The following is an 18,935-nucleotide window of genomic DNA, read 5'->3' as shown; positions in this document are numbered from 1 at the left end:
GTCAATGAAACACATCTGATCCTGGCAGCACCAATTTGCTTCATAAAAAGGATAATGGCTATCAAAGAAACTCCATATAGAGTTTGCTTTCAATACAGCAAAGCTAGCCATTTGGGTAAGAAACTGTTCTTGCCTTGATTGCTGACAGTATGCTGTACAGATTGGACAAACAGGGCACAGAAAAAGACTGTCAAACTTTTCTAAGACAAGGTAGGACAGTCCTTTGAGATTCCTGCTACACAGAAGAGTCTGCCAGACATTCTTTAGGACACAAACAAAACCAACTGAAGAACTTTGCCAATACAAAGAAGGATAGTATTACATCATTCTGGGGTCTTAGATGGAGTTAAAACTAAATAGAGTTATAGTTTTCCTTAGTTACAATCAAAGTAAATTAGGTACAAAACTTTGAAATACTAAGATAAGACAGATAATGGACTATTTTCTCTGAAGGTGCTAAATACAAATGGACTGAATATTATAAATATAATTCTTACTTGATAACTGTTTTTGTTGTACATAGTTTTACTATTTTAAAGTTGAAACTTTTCATTTTTATTTGGACAATGTGGAAAAGGAAATAGAAAATATAGTAGGGCGAGGAAGCATAGCTGTAATTAGGAAAGATGCAGCACAAATTTTTTAAGAAGAAGAAAAATTTTTTAAAAATTTTTTAAAAAAGAAGAAAAATAAAACAGCTATGTGGAAGTTAGAACTGACTGGAAATGGACAAATGTTATCAGGTGATCTCCAGCACCTATTATCTGGGAAAATAAATATGCAGAATATTCAAATATATAAACATCAAAGTAGAGAGACAGGCAAACATGATAACAAAAATAGAAGAAATAAAACAGGGAAAGGAAAGCATTATAAATTTGAAGCCATTTTGTTTTTTCAGTAACTTGGTAAGAGTATGCAAATCTGATTGGCTCTAGTAGAAAGAAATGACGTTTAGTATGTATAGTGCCATATGATACAGGCAAGACTATAAATTTACAGAATAATAAATGTAAAAGAGATTTTAAAGATTAAAGACTGATAAAGTCAATTCTATACTTCTTGCATGCCAAATGTATCAAATAAAGCTATACTCCATTCCAATGTTCCCATAACCTCAATGCATTTTTATTGTATGTACTTACATAGTATTTCTTTTTTCTAGAGTATTATTGATCTGATGCTTTCAATTTAATATCCTACAGTAACTCCTACTGACAGTTAACTCGAGAGATTGAGAAACACCTAGAAAACTGGTTGTGCACACTTCTGAGCATCTGTGGGGATATTCCCAGAGATGATTAACTAAGGGATAGGGAGTAAATCTTCCCTAATTGTGAGCATCACCATCCAACAGACTGGGTTCCCTGGATGAAGTGCACTAGCAAAAGCATGCGCCTGCATCCTCTTTGCTTCCCAGTCACTGTGAAGTGTGTAGCTTTGCTTTGCTATGCTATTTAGCTTCACATCAAGTCCAGAAATATAGATCCATCCAATCCTAGTCTGTGAGCCCTGGTCCAGTTAGCCCCCAAAATTATTTCCTTCCTCCAAGTTATTTTCTCAGGTATTTATCGCATTAATAAGAAGTTGATGGATATGTACACAGTGGAAATTCAAAACCAAGGAACTAAAGAAGACACAATCTTAATAAGGGAGTCATGTGCTGCAATAGAAGAATGCTGGTGAGCTAGCACCTACCCTGGCTCTGGCATCCACAAGGGCACCATTCCTCAAGAGACATCGGACCACTTCCACCTGCCCAGCCCGGGCCGCCATGTGAAGTGCTGTTTCACCACGCTGCCAGAAAGAAAGATTGCCCAATCATAAATAAACTCATTGCTCTTGATAGCAAAGAATAAAGATGTCCTTTTTGGTGAAATTCAGCAAGACATCCACGTGTATAAATGATCTATGAGGAGGCATAATTATTCTGTTTAGAAAAACATAGAATTGCATCTTCTCTATCTTTAGAAGAATAAACGTTTATAAATGTTTTCCATCAATGGCAAACCAGTGAACTTACCCAAACATCCAGGATGCCCTATGGTTTAACTTCAGGACCAGTCTTGTGTAACTTACATGGGGTTAGGTGAAGGTGTGATCTTTCATCCTACAAACCTAAAATTTTTCATCCATCCCATTCAATGAGAAACTCCAGATGTCAAAGGTCAAGTCAATACATTGCAAAAATAAATCATATCACTTATACCATGCATAAATAATTTCCTTTCAACTTGCAAACCTTCCTTCTGAACAAAATTTCATGCCTGATTTGTCTTTTTGTTCTGAAATTAGACCACAACTACTCATAGGAGAAAACTAATTTTTCCAGGAGGTACCCTGCTTATTTGGATGGTTGTATTTGATTATAAATGGTGATGCAGTAGGTTACCAAGAGGTAAGGGAAGCAGCTGTTAACAGTTTTCATTTGCTGCATGGGCATCATGTCAGTCCTCGGCTGTCTATGCCATAGCAAGGTCTGACATACTCCTCAGGAGAAGATGAAGAAAGTGGTTAGAGACAAGGGATTATTCTCATAGGAGGACCTGTTATTATGGAAGGGGGCAGGGATCTTGTCATTCAAATAATCTCATAGTTAGACCACGATATTAGAATAAGTCAGGTGGACGCAGCACAACTGTTCTAGAGGGTAAGCCAACGATAAATAACCAAGCAGAGGAACACACCCCACAGGAACTAAATCGACTTCAAACTTGCCTATGTTGGGATGGGATATTTCTGAAAAAAAAAAATCCTATGAATTTTCGGAAAACACTCTTAAATTTAAAAGATATAGCGTGAAATTGGTGGGGGTTCATCGCTCACGGCCCCCTTTTCGCACCATGATGTCCTTTGCTTTGGGGGATATGAGAAACTTGTGTTAAGTGATGTGATTGGAAAACATTGACCTAGAAGTTGACATGAAAATTCTCTTCTCACTGACAGTTAACTTGTCTTCTGTAGGCCTTATTTTCTGATGCAAAATTTTGACTTTTAAAGCAAATGTATATGAAACTTGTTTTATAAAATGACATTAGTCAAGCTTGTCTGTAATTCTCCAGGTACAGAGTGAGAATTTTCTTCCTTAGGCAACCATGGTATTATCCTTTGTTCTTCTGTAATCCACACATATTATAATTATATAACTTATATCTTATAATTAGAGAATTTATAATTACAAAAAAAACTCAAAATTTCATTTTTAGGTCTGATGAAGATTTGCTATTTCAGTAATTTTGTAGAAATACAGGCAAGATGATTCTTTTTAGAAATTAAGTCAAAGATGCCCTTAGGAGTTCGTTCAATTTACATGTTTATTTTTAAGCTATATTTTATTATTATGTTTTCAAAATATAAAAATATTTCTAATGCTAGCTTTATTATTTTAAAAACCTTTATTTTTATACCTATATTAAGTTATCCTCTGACTTCTACACATTTGAAGTGATGAATATATATATATATATATATATATATATATATATATATATATATATATACATATACATATATGCGCTTGATATAAGCCTGAGCTTCCTAGTACAGAAGCAGTTGACTATATACTCAAAATGGGTCACCCTACTTCATAAAGATTGTCTCCTTTAAGTCTCATTTAAGGACTCTGGAGTAACTGACATTTACTATAAACTTGTGATTACCTCTTTAAATTTAAATTCCTAATGTTTGTGCAGAAGGATAAGAAAAAGAAACTCAGCAAATATTGCATATTACCTTACTTGGGACCTTCTGTTTCCTAATTGTTAGGGATAGTCTGATATCCTATTTAAACAACTTAACTTTAGAGATTTGTAAATAATAATAATATAAAGTGGGAAATTAAGCATAAATCTTCTAATTGGTTCTAAGGAGATGGAAATCCTTACTGACCCACGTTGTACTCTCCAGAGCCCCCAAGTGCTTGCTGTTCTACTCTCGTGGCTGCCAGTGAATATGTCGGGGAGTTTTATAGAGCACAGGTTACCAGTTAAAGTCCACATATAAATTGTATGGGAAGGGAATTTGTCAGGAAAAAAAATGTGTCTGCAAATGTCTGAGTTCTTGGTGCATCTTAGACTTAGTGTGGATTTTCAGGCAGAATGAAACTGGCAGGAGAATGCACATGTTCACGTTCAAAGCGAGCACCGAGAGTCATGCCCCTGTTCCGCAGCTCTGAACTGGCTCAGCAGACAGCTACATTGACTCCCGCTTTGGTTGCATGTAGTTGGAAAGCATCAAAGCACAAAAGACAGAATTGCATTCTGGATGCAACACAATGTCAGCAACACACAGAGGTGCCAAGGGTGGGTGCACTGGGGTCAGGACAGGACTGACACTGTCACAGCAAGCAGGCAGTCTGTGTCCACACAGCTCCGTAATCAAATCGCAAAGTTCTGGGTCCAGTAGCAACGTCCTAATATCTGGAGAACACACAAGTTCACAGGCACCACACTGCTAGAGAAAGTGACATTCCGTCTGATGTAGGGTTGCCAGACTTAGCAAATAAAAAGTTCAAGTGTTCATTTCAATTTTAATTCCAGACAATCGAGTAATTATTTTATCATGTTTCAACAGTTGCATGACATCTACTCACACGCAAAGGAATCCAGTGTTTATCTGGAATGAAAATTGAACAAAGAGTTTTGTATTCTGACCAGTAACTCTACACTGTCTCCTATCAGAAGGATATAGCTTTTAAAAACAAAATGAACAAACAAACAAACAAACAAAAAAATCCAGGGATCCTGTAGAGAAGGGGGTGGGGATTGACTGGTGTGTCCCAAGTGTTTGTTGGAGGGAGCAGAAGAGAAACAATATAAAGGACAAACAGAAGAAACCAGTGAAGAAATTTAGGACAACTGTCTTGTGGGAGCTAAAGATTCACGCGTCATTGCCAAATCCAAGATTCTTCCAAAGACTAAAGGTTGGGAACACTGGAAATCTGAGGGCAGTCTTACTTTCGTGTCCCTGAGGAGACCACACGACAGTACAGTAATCGACAAATTATTCAGAATTGGTCACTTAAATGGTTGGTTGTGGATTATTTTGTGAAGAATTTTCAAAACTGTCTACTAAAAGAAACTTCAGCTGGGCAGTGGTGGAGCACACCTTTAATCCCTGCACTCAGGTGGCAGAAACAAGCAGATTCCTAAGTTCAAGACCAGACTGGTCTAGAGAGTGAGTTCCCGGACAGCCAGGGCAACACAGAGGAAACCCTGTCTTGGAAAACCAAAAAAGAAAGAAAGAAAGAAAAAATTTCATCCATGCTCTCTGCTTAATATAATTGCAGACATCATTGCGGTGATATGATGATATATTCTAACATATCACTATTGCTTCTGCCATTCCTGGAGGTTTTGAAATGCAAGCAAGGAAAGCGGAAAAATACCGGGGGAAAAAATAAAAACAAAATAGCAAGAGTGGGTGGCCACACAGGAGTGCTTTTCTTGAAAGTTACTGTGCTGTGTGCAAGGCGGTTCAGGTTCAATTATTTTTTAAAGAGAAAATGAAATGAAAATTACAAAATTTTTATTTTTTAGGAAATGACAAATCCATGTAATGTAATTATAAAAAGGGAGAATTTGATATTGAGTAAAATAATTCTCACCACTGATCTGTCTCTGTAAACTTTTGATAAGAGCTTTTGAAAATAAAAGATTAATAAGAAGCAAAAAGATATTTTTTTTCTTTTTCTCTCTCTGTGGATGTGTGCGCGCACATGTGCGTGTGCCAGGGATTCGGATGACTTCCTCAATTGCTCTTCACTTATTTTTTTGAGACAGAGTCTCCCAGCAAACTTGAAGCCCATCAATTGCTAGACTATCTGGTCAAAAGCCTCAGGAGTCCTATCTGTCTCCATAGTGAGCTCTGGGACTGCAGAAACACACAGGACTTTTATGTGGAGTGACATGGATGGAGCTTAGACTCTCATACTTACATGGCAAGCACTCACTGACTGAGCCGTCTCTCTGGCCCCATGAGTTCTTTAAGCATTCAACAACTATTCAACTCAAGTTGGCACATTAGGAAATGACTCTTGTACTTGGCGGTTAAAAATTGCCATGTAATGTTATATTTTTATAAGGCCAATATGTTATAATTAAGGAAACATATAAATACAGACCTGAAGTTCTTTAATGGTTTTACGTTCTCACTCTTGAGTAATATAAAGAGTATATCAAATGAATTGGGTTCTCCCATGGACTCTGTTCCAGCACCAGAGCCTTCAAAAACTGCATAAAGAACCGAGAAATGAGAACGTGGGAAGAGTGTGGTAAGAGAGAACCCAGGTATTCTCTTTCCCAGCACACAAGGGGAGAGCCAGCCCCAAATGAGCACACGCTGCAACCAACAGCTGCAATAGGTTAACTTTAGTAGTGACTGCTGATGTTCGTGTGGGGAGAATTATTCTGTTTCATGTGCTTTTTAAAATCTGAATCCTCCTGCAGTCTTGGAGTGTCTATTATCTGAATAAAAACACACGGTGGGTTCTCCTTCCTTGGGGAAATTTTGTATCAAGGTTAATTGCGATGAAAAAGTGACCAGAGATAGTTTAAAGGGTGATTCAAGACAGCAAGAGAAATACACATATCCCGTGAAAAATCCTACTTTAGGCCGGACAGAATTCTGGAACACCCAGTACTTAGTGGCAAGGTGCCCAGAAACTAGCGTTCATTTCACAATATTGTTGATACCGCTTCAGGTGTGAGAAACCTTCACTGCACGTATGAGTAAGATGGAAGCTGAAACTCACTAGGAAATGGCAACTGTCATGTAGAATAGAGGATACTCTGATACGAAGAGCAATTATCCTCCCTGGAGCCTCTGTCTGATTAGTCTTTGCCAAGACTGATTATGGAGCTTACCTAGTGGAAATTACCTGAAATACAATGCATTCAAGCAAGCTAGGGTGAACCCTGAAGACTTTTTTGCAAGCCATCCTTCATTTGTTTTCAGAGATGTGGGTTTGTTTGAAGCACACTGTTAAGGCTGCCTCAGACTCACAAGACTCCTGCCTCAGCTTCCTGACGGCCAGAGACTGCAGATGTGCGTTCAACCACACTCAGCCTCAGGGGAGTTTTAAAAACATACTCTGTTCTCCTGTATGCATTAGATGAATGTTTACTTCATCTGCACCAGGAAACCTAAGCCATGTCAAACCCAGCTTCCATTTATTTTCTGACACTTGGATTCTGCATTTAGGAAAGTTCCAAATGTTAGGTTACAAAATGTTGTTCCAGAGGCCCTTCTCTGAGCTCTGATGACACACACATACAGGCCCACACAGACACCCACTCTGAATACCTCATCCTTTCTCCCTGTGGTTATTCTGACCCAAGCCATACTCACAATGTTAGTGACATCTGGAGAGGCTCCGTTCTGCAGCAGAAGGAGGACAATGTTCAAGTGGCCCATGAAGGCAGCCACATGTATTGGTGTGAGGCCAGACTGCGAAACAAAGCAACAGTAGCTTTACTCCTCTGCACGGTGGGCTTTGGGGGGCTTCTTCAGATCAATAAGACGAGTGAAGAGGACAGAGGATGGGTGAGAGGAAGAGGAAGGTGTAAGAGAAGGAATGTTTGGTGAGAAGCTGGAACACTTTTCTACCTCTGTTATAGCTTGGATTGAAGCCCCATATTTCACCAGCAGTTCCATGACTTTGATGCGGTTTTTCTTGCAGGCAATGTGCAGTGGAGTAAAACCATTCTGTGCAAAAGACAATCGAGTTAGTTGAAAACATGCAGAAACAATTCTCACGCAACTCCATGCTGGCACAGCACAGCCAATAATGTTGGATCGTCACATAATGTCTCCGTCTCTTCAAACCGTATTGAAGTGGAAATTTGGGAAGAGAAGTGGTGGTGTGGGGGGGGGGGCAGAATAAGCTGAATTTTGCTTCTGTCATTTTGAGTGCAGACAGTGGAGACAGACAAAAGCAGAGGGAAGTATGTGAGCCTACTTTTCACAGGAGAAAAAAAATAGAGGGCAAATATGCTTTAGGTGGCCTAAGGTGTTTTAGGCTGTCTGGACTGGTCAGGTGAGTGAGAAAAGATGGAGGGAGTAGAAGAATATTTCAAAAGTGGAGGTCCAGTTTCTCAGGGCATAAGAATTGTCATCTATTTTCAAAAAACTAACAATATGACATCTTTATAAAAGTGTTTCAACTTTGCTATTTTTTCCTCGGGGAGAGTTTCAAATTAGCTGAAATTTTTATGCTGACAATATTTATGAAGAGAAGTTAAGTTTCATATTATACCAATCAGATGCATTCAATTTTATAAAGAAACAATTAAGTTCCCAGATATATTTTATTTTATGTGGAAATCATTACATCACAGAGTATTTTCAAGAATGATACGGTGAATTTCGAGAACGGCTGTCAGACGACACCCGAAGTTAAAGTTCAGCGATGCCTCTGAAAGGCAGGAGAAGTTTTGTAAACTAGGCTACCAGTTTCAGAAACTGGAAAAATCGCATCAACAGTTACCTAGTTCCGGGCTAAATTGTTACGTATTATACCTTTTGTCTTTGTATTTGAACAGTTGCTCTTTTACAGAATGACACCTGTCTTGCCAGTTAACAGTTTTAAATGTCCTGGGGGACTGAGTGTCATTTGGAGTTCTATGTTACCAGTTCTCAGCTGAACATATGGTCTCACTTAAGTGGTGACTTTGTGTTCTTCACAGTGGAGTGATGAGCAGAATGTGTTGAGTCATGTTCCCTGTTTATAAACTATGTCATGAGCCAGAGATCAGTAGCCAAATGGACATGCGGCATTAAGATACATGCAACTGATTGCCTGTTGTAGTTTCTAAGCTCTTTCATCACTATCTAGTTAAAAAGTGTTTTCAACTTCTTGTGAGAAAATGTAAGGTCTTTATGTATTTAAACATGACCTTGAAAGTATAATCACTTGATAAGTAATTAGTAATCGGTGAATTCCACTGAAATTTTTCAAATAAATCAATATGCTCAATTTTTAATAATCTAATAGATCGATTATTTCGCTTAGTGATCACATGATTGATTGACTTTTGAGAAAGGATGATCTCATTTATCCCAGACTGGCCTCAAACTTATGATGTAGCCAAGGATGACCTTGAACCTCTGATCTCCTACCTACAGCTCCCGAATTCTAAGATAATAAGCATGCCCCACCATGCCTCATTTTCGTGGTGCTGGGGATGAAGCCTTCCATTCCATACATGCTAGGCAAGTATTCTACAAATCCAGCTCCTATCCTAGCCCAATATTTAGTCATTTTAACAACAGACTCTCAAAACTATTTGAAAGGAATTTTAGTTGGCATAAATCATGTGAACATATAGGAAAGCAAAACAGTGTGCTTAGAGTGAGAATTAGGAAATGAACGACATAAATTAGTGCCTGCCTAACGTACTAATTAGTTAGCTATAAGTGAAGCAAGAAAGATTTGTTCCATATTATTACACTGTGGGAGACACAAAGCTGCTGTGGGAATGGCTTCCTACAGGATCTCTTGAGCAGGTCCTGGAATGCTTTCTTTACAATGCTTTGCAAAGCAGTAATACACCAAGCATCACCCAGCCCATGGTTGAGTAGTCCGTCCATAAAGAAAATGTCCAAGGGACTCTCACCAGCTTCTGTCTTAGACCTCCTCATAGAGTCAAATATATTCGCCATTTTAAAATCTTCATTTTCCTTAAGAGATTCATCAAGATCAAACTCTTCATACCTGTATCCTAAATCTATCTAGTATTTAGAGGCACCTAGAAAGGACCTTTTCTTTCTTTCTTTCTTTCTTTCTTTCTTTCTTTCTTTCTTTCTTTCTTTCTTTCTTTCTTTCTCCCTCATGATGGGGGTTTCCTGTGTAGCCCTGGGTGTCTTGGAACTAGTTCTGTAGACCAGGCTGGCCTTGAACTCAGAGATCAGCCTCCCCCTATCTCCTGAGTGCTGAGATTAAAGGAAAGCACCAGCACACTCTGACATTTCTTATTTTTTATCATCTAACTTCTATTTTAAAACATTTATCATCCCAGAGTTTTATACCATTTGCAACTTGTGGGTTTCAGAAATAACAATCTGGTGTTCTCCTAAATCTGCTCATGTTCATGACCACTTAGGAAACTATGAAAGCATAAAGTAGGCTGTCAGCTCTCAGGGAGTGACAAGCTTGGCAGTTATTAACTGTGGATCTATAACCACACATTGGTGTAGCTGACATTGGCCAATTAATGTGATTTTGCTTTCTCAAGCTATATTTGGTGAATGTGGATTGGGCCAGGTTTACCAGGGCTCTCGCATTCGGGTTGGCTCTCTTGTCCAGAAGGAGTTTGGTGACACGGTAGTGACCACAATGGGCAGCAACATGAAGGGCCGTCAGGTAATCCAGGGTGACATCATCTACAGGCGCCTTGTGCTGTAGCAGGTGCTTCACACATTCCACGTGGTCCCCCTGTGCAGCCATGTGAAGTGGAGACAGCCCATTCTGCACATCAAAAGAGAAAAAACCAAATCCATGTTCTGTTTGCATTCCTTTGGTGTTTAGGACCCTTTCAAAGTCAGTCTTGATCCTCAACACAGTTGGAGGCAGGACAAATAACTCTTCCTTAATATCCAAATGTAGAGTAGACTATGTTAGGTAAGAGTGTATTTAAGTTTATAACCATAATAATCTTTAGCAAAAGACATTACATGCTTTTCACAGTATGTGTCAATTCAGCTTGATTTTACAAATTATAAGAACAGTATTAGATACATAGGAATGATGGTTCATACATAAATCATTTGCATTTTATACTATAAAAAGCAGTCTACATTAAATTATCTCTCTGCCTGCATTTCCCTTTCTGTATAAACGGAGGAGTACTTGGATAAAGAAGGGAAAAGTGAATGCACTGGGCAAGAAAATAGGAAAAAATTCACCGTACCTTAGATTTAGGCTTTAGAAAAATTCTGAGATGCTTTTTTTCCCCAATAATAATACAAGAATTACATTAAAGTATAAATGAAGAGGCAGGTAGGTGTTGGAAGAGCATGAAGCCACTGAAGATCATGTATCAATGACCTCAGGGCTCTCAACCTTGAGGACAGTCTAGATTTGCAATATTAATATAGACTCAAACAGTCTTCACCTTTACTGGGAAGGCAATCAAGAGTAAAACTTAAAGGATAGGGCAAGCTATTCTTCATAATCAGTGTAAGTCAAAACAACTTCCTATTTTGTGAAGTTCTATTTTGTGGTTGTCTCCTTCCGCCTTTACATGGGCTCTTGAAGACTTGCTTGACAAGCACTTTTTAACCTGCTGAGCCATCTTGCCCAATCCCCAATTTCTCCCTCCACCCCATTTTTTTAAGTAGGCAAATAAATGTCAGAAAGAAGAACTCACACAATGTTTAGAAAATAATTAGAACATTATCCATTCAAGAGACCATACTATTGCTAGCGCTTAATAACCATGCAGGAACCATCAAATCTAGTTTGTTGATCAAATAACTATTTTGGTAATCATGTTATCAATTCAAAGAAGTAGAAATCATGTTTACAAAAAAAATGATAGAAAAGGCTCACAGTTCAATATTCTCAATAAGAAAGATGACTTCGAGAATGAGAAATAGCTACAACTAAACATATAAAAATCCTAACTGTGGTTGTTTATGGGTGGAAGAGTTCAAGGGAACTGGAAATTATGTTATTTGTTCCTGAAATGAACGGCATTAGGAATCATTGTTTTGATATTTAGAAATACATTAAATGGACTTTGAAAAGAGGAGCAGGTAGGTAAGAAAGTACACACTTCAGGGAAAGAAAATGGCTAAGTACAGATAAACTGGAGTAGTGATCATCTGAATTTCTGTCATCCATTGTTGCTGCTTGAAGGTTATTAATCTACTTGAATATTATGTCTGAAATTAGACAACTTTTCAGTCTTTGTCTAACCTAGGGTCCCCCAGTTATTTTCAACCCTCCATTTCAACCTTCCCATTTCAACACATCTCCATTTCTTTGTGTTAGCTACCACCCTCAGAAACACTTTCTGCCTTGGACCACCAGTACCTACACTGGGCTGAGAAACAGTTGATTTTCACTATCTTTCCCTTCTTCCATTACAGGACTCTCCAAAATTACTCATAGTCCTGCAGCATCCTGCCTGCAGAAGCTCTCCTCCGACCCTACTTCTGCTCCCTGGGGACTCTGTCTCTTGGTCCATAGACCCAGGTCCTTCTAGCATTTCCCTGTTGTCCCTCTCGGCCTTTCTTCCTAGCCCCTCCACTCCTTTGTGCCGGTCACTGACCTGCAGAAACAATCTTCACCAAGGACCCCACAGCCACTACACTTGCTTCAGATCCAGAGGAGGCAATAGCAATGAACAAAACATCTACCCAAAAACCACAAGGACAGATATCTACACCAGAAAACAACTTACACCATTACACCAGATGCCTGGATCCCAGCACAAAAACACAAGCATGAGCAGCCAAGACAATACACCTCCTCCAGAAGCCAGAAACCTTATAACAATAGTTCTCTTCACCCCAATTGTGATTTAGCTGAAGCACAAGACAAGGACTTCAAAACAACAATTATGAATATATTCAAAGAACTTAAAGAGTATATAAATAAATGGCTTAATGAAGACTATGAAAGCACAAACAGTTGAATGAAATAATAAAAACATTTCAAGAAATAAGAGAAATAGAATCACTAGAGAAAATCCAAACTAAAATAAAACTGAAAATCAAAACATTAGATACAGAACAAAAACCTCAGAGGTAAGCCCCACCAGAGATTACAAGCTATGGAAATGAGAATTCCAGATTTTTAAGATACGGTCAGAGAAATGGATAGCTCAGTCCAAGAAGATGTTAAATCTAAAAAGTCCAGGTACAAAACATTCAGGATATCTGGGACACCATGAAAAGATCAAACCTATAAATAATAGGTATAGAGGAATAAGAAGAAACCCAGGTCAAAGAAGACTATAGAAAAAAATTTCTCCAGTCTAAAGAAAGATATAGTGATCATGATATGAGAAGCATATGGAACACCAAACAGACAGGACTAAACCAGAAACTACCCAGGACCCATAATAATCAAGGCACTAAATGTTCAGAACAAAGAAAGGACATTAAAAGCTTCATGGGAGAAAGACTAAGTCATGTATAAAGTCAGACTCATTATGATGACACCTGACTTTTCAGCAGAGACTATGAAAGCCATAAGGAGTCATATTATACAACCTCTAAGAGACAACAGATGCCATCCCAGACACTATACCTGATGATCTGAAGAAAGAGTCCTATAAAACTATAGAACAGAGGAAACACAAAAGGCAAGCACTCCAGGATGGGAACACACGTGAAAGACCTCCACAGACAGGAAGGAAGGGGCTGTGTCTTAAGGTAAGTGGATTGGGAGGGCAAATAAGGAGAGGAGTTCAAAGGGATAAGAGACTTTGTGAGAGAGGTCTGGCATGGTTGGAAGGACTGGGACACAGGATTTGCCTTGGGTAATGTGTTCAGAACAGCTGGGTTGCAGAAAAAACGAACAGAAAACAGTTAGGGACCTCTTCCACCATCCAAGTGGGACACGTGTGGCAATGCAGCTCTTCGACAGCTTCTGGTTTAATGATGAATATAGAAGGAAGAGGCAAAGAACGGAGAGAGAGAAACAGAGTCCTGCATGATATGAAGGATTGGAGCAATTGAAAGAACGAGATGCCCATGAAGGAAGGTACAAGACTCAAAAAGAACTATATTTAGGGGTGGGCAAAATACCATCACAGAATTCTAGAAATATCCGCATGTGTGTCAGCAAAGCGCAGGAACTGTTTAAAGATAAACTTCAGGACATGTCAGAGGAAGTGTGTATGGAGAGAGAGAGAGAGAGAGAGAGAGAGAGAGAGAGAGAGAGAGAGAGAGAGAGAGAGAGAACAAAGACAGACTGGGACCTCTAACCCAGGATTACTAACAGCCAGAGAGCTGGGGGGATAGAGAGGAAATCGTCACGGAGACTGGGAAACAGATGCCTGCGATACAGAAGGAATCCAAAAAAAAAAAAAAAATGATGTCCTAGAAGGCAAATGAGGGAAGCGTTTGGAGAGAGGAGGAATGGGAAGAGGTGCCAGGTGACAGAAATAGGAAGGAACACAGATTCCACGGGCTCTGATTCATGGGCCCAGAGAGCTGGGAAAGTGGGAGTTTGTGGACATTGTTTGCTTCCCATCATGTCCAGCTTGTTTCAGTTTTTCTCACGGTTACATGAAGAAAAAAAATATGTCTAAGCAATTTAAAGAACAAAATGTGGCTTAGTTAGGTAGCAGGGAGCGAGGTGAATCACTATGGAAATTGCAGTGTAATGTGTCACTGGGTTAAGCTAAGGTTAGTGACCACAGTCTGTAGGGACTACATCACTGTTGCCACACTCAGGTACAGGAATGTGACATGGATTTAGTCACCAGAGGCCACAGGGAGTTGTTCAAGGGAGTGGTAGAAAGTGAACTTCGTTGTTCAGAGGTAAAGGACCAGGGGGAGGATAGAGACAGTGCAAAAGGCTCAACTGCCTGGGGTTGGAGACTCAGAGTGAGCTGAGGCCTAGGAGGGTGGGTGGATAATGTGAGGTTAGAGATGAGGACGATAGAGGCCTTTAGGACACTGAGAATTCGGCATGGATTATAGTGAGGATTCATCTTACTGAGAGCTACAGCTTTCAAAGAATGAGGAGAAGTTGCTTTGAGGAGGAAGCCTGGGTGACTCAAAACTGAGAGCTGTAGTGGGGAGAGAGGGAGGGCATGATGCTACGCATATGCTAGTGGCTAGTCCTCCTCCAACCTGATCAGTTCCTCCGCTCAGATTCCTTTACGCTTACAGAGCTCTGCTTTTCACAGTCTCCTGTCCCTGCTGCCCTGGAGAGTCTAAGCTTCTTCAAGATACTTTCTGATGGGAATTCACCTTGCTAGTTCCTTGGTACCCAGAACAGCACCTGGCACATTGCATTTTCCTCATACGTGATATAGCTGGATGCAGGACTGGATGGGTATAACCATGTGGTCACCAGTGCTCTGTGCTGGACCCTTAAATTTAAATGACTCCTCCTATGACAGGAAGCTCACCTTAAAACTCACACTCAGGTAATCCATATTCTCGCAGGTTATGAATCCATTGTCAGTGCAAGCGAAGGTTATTTGAAAATTTTCGTGGAAGATCACATAAGCTTCAGTTTTATAAGGATATTAAAAAATTGAGTGTAACACAACTGGACTGCGATTTTGTTTCCATTTAAATTGCAGCCTGTTCCTTCAACAAGCTCTCCATGACAGCTCCACAGAACCCAGTCTAAACTGTTGCATATTTTAAGATATATTTTTGCAACATTCACCATACAGAATGATAATGAAAACAATGCAGGAAACTTACTTCACTTTGTGTCTTTCATGTATAAAGTCAGTTTCTCTAGTGGCTGGCGGGGCTGGCGGGGCATATCTTTTAATGACTGAGTTCTCTATAAATGGTAAGAGTGTGTGCTGGTTCCCTCCAAATGATACCAGGGAAATTATCAATTACAGTAGGAATTGAGCCAGGCGTGGAGGCACAGGTCTGTAATCAGCACATGGGAGGCAAAGGCAGGCTGATTTCTGATTTGCAGGCCAACCTGGTCTACAGAGCAAGTTTCAGGACTATATAGAGAAACCCTGTCTCAAAACACCAGTGCATCATAACATACAGGAAATTATCTATCAAGATGATACCATTAACACTGAAAGATAAAGCTTTGCATTTCTATGTTCTTTTTCTTTTGAGTAATATTAATTAGAACAATTACTTAATAGTAGAGTTGTTGACTACATTAATTATCTACATTATTTCCATTATCATTCTATACTGTGAATAGCGTGTGTGTCTGTGTGTGTGTGTGTGTGTGTGTTTGTGTGTGTTGAAGATATGTCATGTGAGGCCAGTATCTTGGTTTTCTTCATCTTGTCCTATTACTAGCACTGGGGAATATCAGCATTATTGTAGGAATATGGGCGGTGGGGCTGTGTCCCCAACACCCCAGCCGCCTGCTCAGCTAGCTTATGCCCCGAAATAATTACACGGACACTGTATTCATTTAAACACTGCTTGGCCCTCTAGCCCTAGCCCTTACTGGCTAATTCTGATATACCGATCAACCCATCTCTAATAATCTGTGAGCACCGGTCTTACCCGTAAGATTCTAGGTCGGAGCTTCATCACGTGTGTCTGCCCGGGAGAGGGGCATGGCGTCTCTCTGAGGCGTCTGCTCCCGAGAGGAGAGCTGTGGAGTCTGAGCTCACTTCCTCTTCCTCCCAGCGTTTTGTTTACTCCTCCTACCTATCTTCTAACCAATGAAATGGGCCAAGGCAGTTCCTTTATTAGCCAATGACCTTCTTCCATCACATTATTAAGTGGTAGGATCAGGGTGGAATCAGGAGAAAATGTAAGAGGTTCACATCAGAATTTTTATTGTATTTAAGGATCTAAAAATTGTTGCGTATCCCATTTAATAATTCTGGGTGATTAAATGTCCATTTATGCTTCACAGTATTTTCTGGTAGGTATTAGAGAAATCTAAAACAATAAAATTTATAAATATCGATAATGCAAACCTCCAAACAACTCATTTACCGTGTGATTTTTATTCACATGGAAATGGGTTTTTCTTGCCTGAACACTGTAATAAAGTGAGGGAAGAAAACGCTCATTGTATTTTACCATAAAGAACAGAATGATTGCTATAGCTTTGCAGTTCTTTATATATGACTAATCCTAAGGTATGCTGTTCCTATCACCGTTATAAATCCCTACTATAGTCAACAACTCTACTATTCCGTAAATATTCTAATTAGTGTTACCCAAAAGAGAAATATTTAATAAATTCTAAGCTTTATCTTCCAGTGGTAATGGTATTACCTTGAAAGATAATTCCACATGTGTTATATAGTCATCTTAGAAAGTCATAAAAAAATTTAGCTTATGCAATGTAATAGTCTCATATATATTAATATATTTAATATAATATTGTTAGTCAAGTTTTCATTTACAGTAAAATAATAGTTTTTAAAAAAATGCAGTAGGAAACTAGAGGTATTCATTTAGCACATCTTGATGTATGCATTTGCTCATTTTAATAATTTTGCAAATTTGGTATTTATTTCTTATTTTTAGCACATTCAATAAGTTTTACTGGTGGTTTAGTTTTAAGAAGAAAGACCACCCAAAGTGCCTTAAGTGTCCTCGGATGTCATCTTACTCACAATGACTCACCTTGGTCCTTGCCAGCAAGGGGGCACCCCGTTCCAGCAGCAGCTCCACCGCTTGGTCATGCCCACTTCGCGCAGCACAGTGAAGTGGTGTCAACCCGTCCTGGCAAGAGAATGAAGATACTAAGCCTGAGTTCACACTCCTTTAAAAAGACACAAACCAAAACAAGATTATGCCTTTTGCCACTGATAGGAAAGAGGCTGAAATTTGATCCTGGTGACCTGATAAAAGCATAACAGAATGGCAACTTACCTAACAGAGAGAGGGGAGTGAAAGAGAGAAGACAGAAACAGATCATGACGTAGAATTAGAAAGGGAAAACAGAGGCTCCCCGCAACTCTGCTCCAATATAGGCAGACTGTCTGTATTGGAACAGGTTGAATTCTGGTCAAATGTTTGCACATCACAAAAGACGGGAAGGCACAGAGCACATTGATGTATAGCCTACTCGCTGGAAACCAAAGCTGTGGTTGTGCTGTTATGCCCGTTGATTTTGGTTTTCTTTGCATCAACAAGAGACTGTGTCCTTTGCTTTACAGAAGCTTCTCAGTTTCAGGAGGTCCCATTTATTATTTGTTGCTCTCAGTGTCTGTCCTACTGGAGTTATATTTAGGAAGTGGTCTCCTGTGCCTATGTGTTCAAGGCTATTTCCCACTTTCTCTTCTATGAGGTTCTGTGTGGTTGGTTTTATGTTGAGGTCTAAGGCATAAACCCAAAAGATGCTCAATCATACCACAAGTACATTTGCTCAACCGTGTTCATAGCAGCATTATTCATGATAGACAGAATCTGGAAACAACCTAGATGCCCCTCAACTGAACAATGGATGAGGAAAATGTGGTACATTTACACAGTTGAGTACTACTCAGCAGTCAAAATCAGATTAAAAAAAAAGAATGACATCTTGAAATTTGCAGGCAAATGAACAGAACTAGAAAAAATACTGAGTAGGTAACCCAGAATCATAAAGACACATATAATATTTACTCACTCATAAGTGGTTTTTAGATATAGCCAAAAATAGCCAGCCTATAGTTCACAACCCAAAGAAACTAGATAACAAAGAAGACCCTAAGAGACAAATACATGGATCCACCTAGGAAGATCTAGACAAGATCTCATGAGTAAATTGGGAGCATGGGGGCAATGTGGGACAATGAAAGGGGAAAGGGGAGGAAGGAAGGTGAGTGGGAGAAAACATATAGCTTAGTTAAAAACAATAAACCGTAAAAAAAAATTACAAACACATTTGGGCACAGTTGTACGGGGAGGGTTGCCACATTATTTTCAAGATTTCCCAGCAGGAGATGAAAGGGAGATTGAGCTGGGAAAAAATGGAAATGATAATGTTTTCTGTCTTGATACCAGCACACTGTAATAGCAATATAAGTTGTATAGTAAATGACATAGGATGGTTTCTCAAGTACATGCTTGGTGGGCTTCATCGGTCTTCAGTTTGAGGAATGTCAGACAGTAAGCAGAGGACTCTGTGCCTTGGACTGCAGAGACACAAAGCCCTGTGGTGAATCAAAGATCAGAAGTCTTTGACCAAAGTCTTTGACCAAATTCTACAAGGAGAGGATCCATGCTGTGCACAAAGAGAAAGCAACTTCTTCTTCTGTTTGTCTTAAAGCCTTAAGAGAATGGCAAGGGGAGAGATGCTGGCTTACATGCTT

The 18,935-nt window shown here is 39.4% G+C and overlaps 1 protein-coding gene across 50 annotated transcripts in view; it reads right to left on the bottom strand.

Moving 5' to 3' along the window:
* The window catches only part of Ank2 (ankyrin 2), a 521,939-nt gene that overhangs the window by 98,230 nt on the left and 404,774 nt on the right, over positions 1 to 18,935 (bottom strand). For 47 of the 50 annotated variants that reach the window (XM_075981403.1, XM_075981421.1, XM_075981391.1 and 44 more), the window contains 5 exons: positions 17,263 to 17,361; positions 10,268 to 10,465; positions 7,606 to 7,704; positions 7,348 to 7,446; positions 1,699 to 1,797 (listed from right to left, as the gene is read on the bottom strand). In XM_075981403.1, the coding sequence (XP_075837518.1) occupies positions 1,699 to 1,797; positions 7,348 to 7,446; positions 7,606 to 7,704; positions 10,268 to 10,465; positions 17,263 to 17,361 (594 nt within the window). The remainder of the gene's footprint in view (positions 1 to 1,698; positions 1,798 to 7,347; positions 7,447 to 7,605; positions 7,705 to 10,267; positions 10,466 to 17,262; positions 17,362 to 18,935) is intronic. The other 3 variants (XM_075981404.1, XM_075981416.1, XM_075981398.1) reach the window with 1 other exon arrangement.

Source organism: Microtus pennsylvanicus, chromosome 7 (assembly GCF_037038515.1).
Source record: "Microtus pennsylvanicus isolate mMicPen1 chromosome 7, mMicPen1.hap1, whole genome shotgun sequence".
Classification (NCBI taxonomy): domain Eukaryota; kingdom Metazoa; phylum Chordata; class Mammalia; order Rodentia; family Cricetidae; genus Microtus; species Microtus pennsylvanicus.
The sequence above is the reverse complement of the archived record's forward strand: the minus strand, read 5'-3'. Positions and strand labels throughout refer to the sequence as shown.